This window comes from Montipora foliosa, chromosome 14, assembly GCF_036669935.1.
Source record: "Montipora foliosa isolate CH-2021 chromosome 14, ASM3666993v2, whole genome shotgun sequence".
Taxonomy (NCBI): Eukaryota; Metazoa; Cnidaria; class Anthozoa; order Scleractinia; family Acroporidae; genus Montipora; species Montipora foliosa.
In genome coordinates this window covers 14,542,848-14,550,347 of record NC_090882.1, presented here as the reverse complement: position 1 = coordinate 14,550,347, position 7,500 = coordinate 14,542,848, and the positions used below count along the sequence as shown (strand labels likewise).

The 7,500-nt window shown below is 40.7% G+C and overlaps 1 protein-coding gene across 3 annotated transcripts in view; it reads left to right on the top strand.

Annotated features, from left to right (window-relative positions):
- The first annotated feature begins 437 nt into the window (after positions 1-437).
- LOC137985368 (uncharacterized) overlaps positions 438-7,500 on the top strand; it is an 11,989-nt gene continuing 4,926 nt past the window's right edge. Inside the window, exons 1-3 of one of the 3 annotated variants that reach the window (XM_068832954.1) lie at positions 438-796; positions 5,653-5,731; positions 6,704-6,914. In XM_068832954.1, the coding sequence (XP_068689055.1) occupies positions 562-796; positions 5,653-5,731; positions 6,704-6,914 (525 nt within the window). In that variant the 5' untranslated portion in view covers positions 438-561. Of the gene's footprint in view, positions 797-5,652; positions 5,732-6,703 lie in introns of all 3 variants that reach the window. The other 2 variants (XM_068832953.1, XM_068832955.1) reach the window with 2 other exon arrangements.

Genomic DNA, 7,500 nt, shown 5'->3' with positions numbered 1-7,500 from the left:
AAACTGTGTGCGCTCCGAACTTAATGTACAAGCCACAATCAAACAGAATCACTTGTTTGTGTGTCACAACTGAGTTGAACCTGTGGGTATGTATTCCTATTGCGTGCCTTTCATGTTATACCCTCTTTTTTATCCGTATTTTCATAAGAACGCTCAGGCTCAGACCAACCAAAATTTTAAGTGCGTACTAAGACCATTCCTAGGCTCTGAGAGTCAGTTAAGAACGCCTGCTTTATTCAGCTCCCACTTGTTCTTATCAAATCGCGAAGAAAAAACCTCTATATACTTGGATAAAAAAGAGGAGTGTCGATATTATTCTTTATAAGATTAAGTAAAAATAGCAGAATTAATTTACTTTTTGTTATGTTTATTGGAATATTACTTGTGAAAACTTGCCAAGCAGTTGGCGTTACTATGACAGCGAGAACTCGCTTTAAAAAACCCAAGTTGTTTTTCTTTACTGAAAGGGATTCCCGAGACCTCTCAGCGCCTTACGGTTTAATTATTTAAGTGTGGCTTCCAAACGTTTTTACCCATACCTCCGTTTTTAAATCGAAAAGGATGATTGTTACATGCGACTCTGATGCCGCGGTGTTTATCCTTCACTGCTCGTTTACCAGTGTGTTTTGTCTACGTCGTGAATGTCGGAGATTGAAGCCCAGTGTCTTGCTTATATTGGCAATGAGCGAAGTGATGGCTGTCTTGTGTCGAACATTTGCTGATCTCCCTTTCGGGAAGAGTTCGTGGTTTGATGTCTTCTGCTCGTGCAAACACCCTCATGTGTTGCTCCAGATAGGTAAGGTTAGATTTGCGAACCACTCACGTGTAATTTAGGCTGCCTTTGTATTGAAACAGTTCGGGAGAAAAATAGCCTGCAAGCAGGCTCTTTCTTCGCAGGGCGAGCGAGAACGAAGAGCGCGCCTACGAGCAGACCAGGAAAAAAAAGAGAAGCCGCCAATTAATATTCACTTTGCATGAAAGGCACCTTACAGGCCTGTCACTGTAATAATGGTCCAGGAGTTTTCAGCGAAGAACAAACACTGTATGCACTTGATGCAAAATTGGATCTAAGCCATGTTAGCAGCGCGACACCATCATTTGACTAGTACACAAATTCACATTAAGTATATCGATTCACTGTTCGATTTTGAATCATGTTGAAGGTGAAGAGTTTTGTTATTCGCACTAGCAAATATCAAACCCGGTAAGAGACATAACGACAAACTCACATTGAGTATATATTCACAGTTCGATTTCGATTTCGAATCAAGTTGAAGGTACCGTTTTACGGAAAAATCGTCATCAAAAATCGAACAGTCATTCACATTTGAAAATATCGAATTTGATATAAACTTAAAAGACGTCGTGCAATGCAGTAAATTCCTAAAATCGCGTGCTCACTTTGAAGTAACTATGGTTAATATATAAGTGAAAATTCCCTATTCATATTAATGCCAATTCATTTTGTTTCAAAAAATATATAGAACAATTGGGATCCGAGATAATTTATTGTGAAGTCTTTAAATTCAAGATTTTATCGTCTCTTGGAATAAGTTTTTTTTTAAAAGCCCCTCAAAAGGGAAACGGATTTCATTTGCCTTTGTGCCACCAAATTAAGACTTTTCTGTTGTAAACTATAATTTATTCATTGATTCAGAAGCGTCCATTTCCAAAGGTGACAATCAAGGCTGCGTGTGTGCATTTTTGTTACTACGGTAACAGGACTGAAACCTTTTGTTATAAACTCTCAACCGTCATAAAATAAAAGACTTGCACAATACCGTAATGCAATGCATTTTGGGGGGTTCTTTACATAAAAACAATACAAGTCAATTACTCTTGGGACTGTATCATGCTTCAGTGAACTGGATATCCATTGTTTTAATGCAAATAACAGTTCCGCGACTTTCGGAGCAAGGGGTCCCCAGTTCGATCCTCGGTGACTTCAACGTCTGTTTCCACTTTCCTCTGATCCGTGTAGGTATAGCTTTAAATATCCTTGAAAGGGGGGAGGGGGGGGGGGGTAAAAGGCGCACCGTCGGCTTCCATTGATACCAGTTTCGTCGCTGAAGGATCTACCGACGTTACATAAATTGACTTGACTTGACTTGACTTGAATGAATGCTCAATTCGCAATTTTGCCCAAGAAAGAGCTCCACGTCCCGGTCCATGACAGGAACGTATGAACAGACTTCTGGTGCGTGCAAAAAAATGGTCAACAAGAATCAAAACAACTAAAGAAACGCCCTTGAGGACTCCACAAAAACCTGTGAAAATCACGCCGTTATCCCATGAATTTTTTCAAAATCCTGTAAAAAATCACAATTATGTCAATTCCATTGTCTTCGTTTCGATGCCACGAAGGTGTGAACCTCCAAATTAGCCAGTACTTGTTCCCTTGATCCCTTAATCATAGTTGTATGGGTGGTGCAACAGCAGTGGAAAATTCAGTTTAATTTTTACAATATCAAGAAAAATAGGTGTCTTTTAAATTTTATAAAAATCTATCAGGAATAAAATCATCAAAAACTATGAACTAAGTCAGAAAAATACCTAGAACGTCGGTATTAATCCATATACATCCCGAGAGCTCTCTTACTTACTTACTTACTTCTCTCTTACTTGCATACATGAATAATAATGAATGCTCAAAACAATGTTACGAAACGCTAAGCAACAGCTAGAATACATAGAATAAGTCTAGAAAATAAATGCCAAAAGCTCGGCAGCCACTCACAAAAAAGGTAGCAATTAGAACTGAGGCCAGAAAAAACCTGCCCCTCCCCCCCTCTCCATAAAAAAAAAACCTCATCAGGGGAAAGAAGAAGGGCACGAAATCTGGGTAGGAACCAAGACCCAGCTACCAAAAATAAATAGCCAATAATATTAGGCTTCTCTCATTCCGAAAAAGTGGTAGTAAGCGGTGATGGCCTACAATGACTCGTCACATGCTATCTCCAACTTAAGGTGGCTCAAACCAGTTTCAACACTTTCAAGAGACCTTGTTATTCGAAGGATTGACATTACAACACTTTATCATGTAACGGCAATGTTGTGGTACCATGTGAAACATGCAGTCATTTTTGTGACTTAATAAGTTACCATGAAAACAGGAAAGCCTTGCAAAAACACCCTATACTTTGGCTTTAGTTACTCATGTCTGAAAAACGAACTCGGTGACCCAATTTTTTATTGCACAAAAGCAAGAGAAAATGAGGGGACAGAGAGGAAGGCTCAGGGCGTTGGCCGGGATATGTTATGTCCACGAAAGTTATTTTTAGACGAGTGGAAGTCTTTGTTCTAGCGGAATTCTGTCTTCCGAGACGTCCGCATGCAGTCTTGCCTCGCTCTCAGGTTCTTAGTGAAAAGAGAAAATGACGGCGCACGTGGAAGGCTGATGAATATTTATTTTCTTTCAAACATCGGACCGATGTTGGCCTGCATGCGGACGTCTCGGAAGACATCCGCTCGTCTAAAAATAACTTTCGTGGACATGACATATCCCAAGGGCTGGACCGGGAGCCTCCCCCTCTGTCCCCTCATTTTCTCTTGACAAAAGTGATTAGCAGGCCAAGATGAAACTCCAAGTTTCCTTACATTTTCATTAGTTAAGGTGGCTCTCAATCCGCTCTTCATCTACTTTTATTCTGGCCCGCTGGTTACATTTCAGAAATAAACAGTTCTTTTTTGAGATATGAGCAGTCAAAGCCAAAATATGGGGTGTTTTTGCAGGGCTTTCCTGTTGCCACGGTAACCTTTTCCGTCACAAAAATGACGGATTTTTTTTCAGCAATAATTGGTGTTTGACATGGTACCATAACATTGCTGTTGGTGGTTAGAGCCACCTTAAATACGGCCCAACGCCTACCCATTATACCATCGTACCGCTTACTACCCAGCCTTGCTGCTCCCGTGACGCAAAAATATTCAATTTCTGTCTAATTCTTAACCACTCAAACGCCAGAAACTCCATCCTTGGTGACGTAGCTCGCTTGCGTGCTCTGATTCTTTTGCATACAAAAAAACAAAAAATTCTTTGTTATGCATTATCAAAAAAAATTTCAGCTTTTCGTGGATGTTTCCAGTTCTACTATATAGCTTTTTTCTGTATGAGTAATAAGGCTAAGAATTTGACGGGGATTAAGAAAACTGGAGAAAGGCTGTCTCCGAAATATTGTTTGAGATATTGATTTAAGTGTGTCTTTTGGCAATGCGCATGCTCTACCATTACCATGGCAACTGCTGGGCCTCCCGAACACCCTTTAAAAAATTCGCTACAATAGCTTTATAAAGATGCATAGATTTTTCCCTTAATCTGTCACCAATGAACACTCGATTCTAATTGTGGTTAACTCACTCTTCGTCACAGTGACAGCAGAGCTGAAATTGTTTACCATAGACCTTTTTGCAGATAAGGCGGCCATTTGGATGTCTATTGTTTTAAATAGCTATAATGAGATGCCCAGGGGGCAAATATATATTATTTTGCCCCATGAGCATCCCATAATGTCTTTCGAAACAATAGAAATCAAAATGGCCGCCGTATCTGCAAAAAGGTCAATGGGTAGTTTTATTGGCATCCAGGTAGTGAAACCTTATTGTACTTAACTAAATAAAATTCCCTTTGCAGTCATTTCTCGTTTTTTGAACCAAAGATAATACTGCATTTACTGTACTCAAATTTTGAGCGTGTCCGTTGCGGCGTTATTCTTCGGGACCTTAAGATCGGAGGACGGGGACGACTACGAGTACGAAATTTCCGTACCGAGCATGCGCACGAGGTTTTGAGGCCGACTTGTATTCGTCCTCGTACTCCGATCTAAAGGTCCCTACGACGAGGACAAGAACGAGTACGAGTTTTGACTGCCCGTTTTTAGCGAAAATACTAAGGAAATTTATAACCAGTACGCTTCATCTTACTCTTTGTTAGCAGTACAGGTTGCTCATTTATTTTTATTGCTGGTAACTGAGCGTTTTTCCTCATCGAAAAATGCCAAAACTGCTACCGCGTTGTTGAATTGTTTTGATTCGACAACATTTTTGCAAAACCTCGTCATGACTAAAATGACGATGGCATCACAAAATGACGCTGGTTTGCGCGCGCTTACTGTTGTCTTATGAGAAAATCTCGAACTCGTAGTCTTTTTCGTACTAGAATCTAAAGTTCTCTATTGTTTCAAGGGCGGCGTTTATTTCAAAATCTTATTTCTTAAATCACCGACGACAATTGCGGTAGATAACTTGTATATAAATATTATTTAAAACAGAAACAGCTTAAACTTACAGAGATCTACTGGCAAAATTCTTGGCTTGAACGGAACTGCAAATTGCGAAAATTCTGAAGAACGATCTTGATCCAAAGTATGGCCACTTCGAACTTAGAAACATCGTCATACAGGAAAATAAATTTCCAAGCCCAGTTTAGATTACTGAGTTGTCAGGTGTACTCGTTTTTTTTTCTTGCAATCCTCGAATAAACGCCGCGTTATTCTGATTGGGTGCGGGGTTTATTCGAGGGTAGCGTTTAATCGAATAAATACAGTAATTAGGGAATGTGAAGAAACAAGACGTAGCAAGAGCAAAAGTATGAAACGAGCCACTCTTCCCCTCGATAAATCTTTCAGTGGATGATTACCTTTTTTTTTTTGACAGGTGCCTCCTGCTTAAACGTGGTGCTTATTGCAGCCAACACAGAAGTATCCGAGAATGCGCTCGTGACAAAATGCCAAAGGTACATCCATCTCATCCTCTTCAACGCTGTGTCATTCTTTGCGGCGACCACAGTAACCACCGCCCTATCGGGCCTTTTGTATGACGCTGGAAAGACGCTGGTGGCGGAATACACGCAGAGCGTTACCTTTTTAATGAGCATCTATCGAACAATGTTTTTGACCTTGGACAGTTTGTATTACGCGTGGAAGCAACATACGGACTACGGACTTGCAATGTTTGGTGGTGACTTACGATCCGGGAATGCTATTGTTATAAAAATGTAAAATCCAAATAAGGGGATTTATGCCGGTCGTTAATATATAGGGTACCTGAATGCTTTGAAGAAGCAGTCTCGGCAGTCTCGGTGCTGCACTTCTGTCTTCAAAGTTATCAACCAGGCACATTCTTGCCAATTTGATTAAGGACGTTCTCAGTTCTGCAATCGGAGGGTTACCAACAGAATTTGAGAATTTGATAACCAAACAAACATGAATTTGGATGATCAAAGTTTTGAAACTTCACGGGTGTTAACGATGACGAGGGTTTTTTTTAAATTAATTAATCTACCTCATATGTACAAGTATTACAGAATGAAGTGGTGCACACTCTTGAGGAAGGGCAAAATTAGTTGCAGGTACCGCGGAGAGGGAGGGGTTCGGGGGCGAAACCCCCCCCCCCCCCCACTTTTTTTCCTATGGTGTTGTTTTCTCCTAAACCTATCCCCTCCCCTCAAACTTCCGTGGCCCAAACCAAAACCTAGAGTCCTAATAATAACCATAGTTTATGAACTTATTGCGTGCAGCTTAATTGGTATCCGTTTGAAGCCCCCCTGTGGAAAAAGAGCTAACATAAGAATAATCAGCTGCGTATTACAACTGTAATCGCTTTAGAAGAAACCAACCAAAGAAATGAAGAACATATACAAAACGACAATAAAAACAAAATATTTGCTTGCAAATAGAAATTATTCGACCTTCTTAAAAACCACCAGGTACGCCGGCGACACTCAGTTGTACGTCGCATTCAAGCCAGACGACAACGTAAAACAAAACATTGCGGTTACGAACATGCAGAATGCCATCGATGCTATCAAGAAATTGATGGTTGCTTATAAGCTCAAGCTTAACGACGCAAAATCAGAGTTCACCATCATCAGTGCAAGACAACAACTGGCAAAATCAATGTTGATAATTTGCGAATAGGTGATGCCCTACTCAAACCACGTAACTTAAGGTGTTGGCTAGATCCGCAACTAAGTTACACATAGTTAACTGAATAGAGGGTAATGTGAAGTGCTAGATTTCTATCCCATATGAACCATGTGAGCGTTAGCCCTACTGATGGAAATGGGCCCACACAAGGACAGAGAAAAACTCTGACCAGGGTGGGAAATGAACCCACGACCTTCGGGTTAGATCTCCGCCGCTCTACCGACTGAGCTACACATAGAGCGAGTTTCAATCGAGTGTCGTAAAACCAAAACCAAAGTGATTACTTCGGCCAATCAGAAAGGACCGACACAATCCAGTAAACCAATAAAAACTCGAAGTAATTACACGTAGCCGACATAAAGCGCGGGAAAATGTGCACGCGAGAGCCACGACGGTTTTGGTTTCACTTGTGCACTTGACTGGTTGAAAAAGTTGCGCGAGAACTTTGAACCAATCACTGCATGAGTGGAATAAAGCAAAACAAAAGCAATTCACGTATTACTCTCGACACTCAGTTGAAAACCGCTCTATCAACAAAGTCTGTCAAACTGCTTTTTACTATCTACACAACATAAGG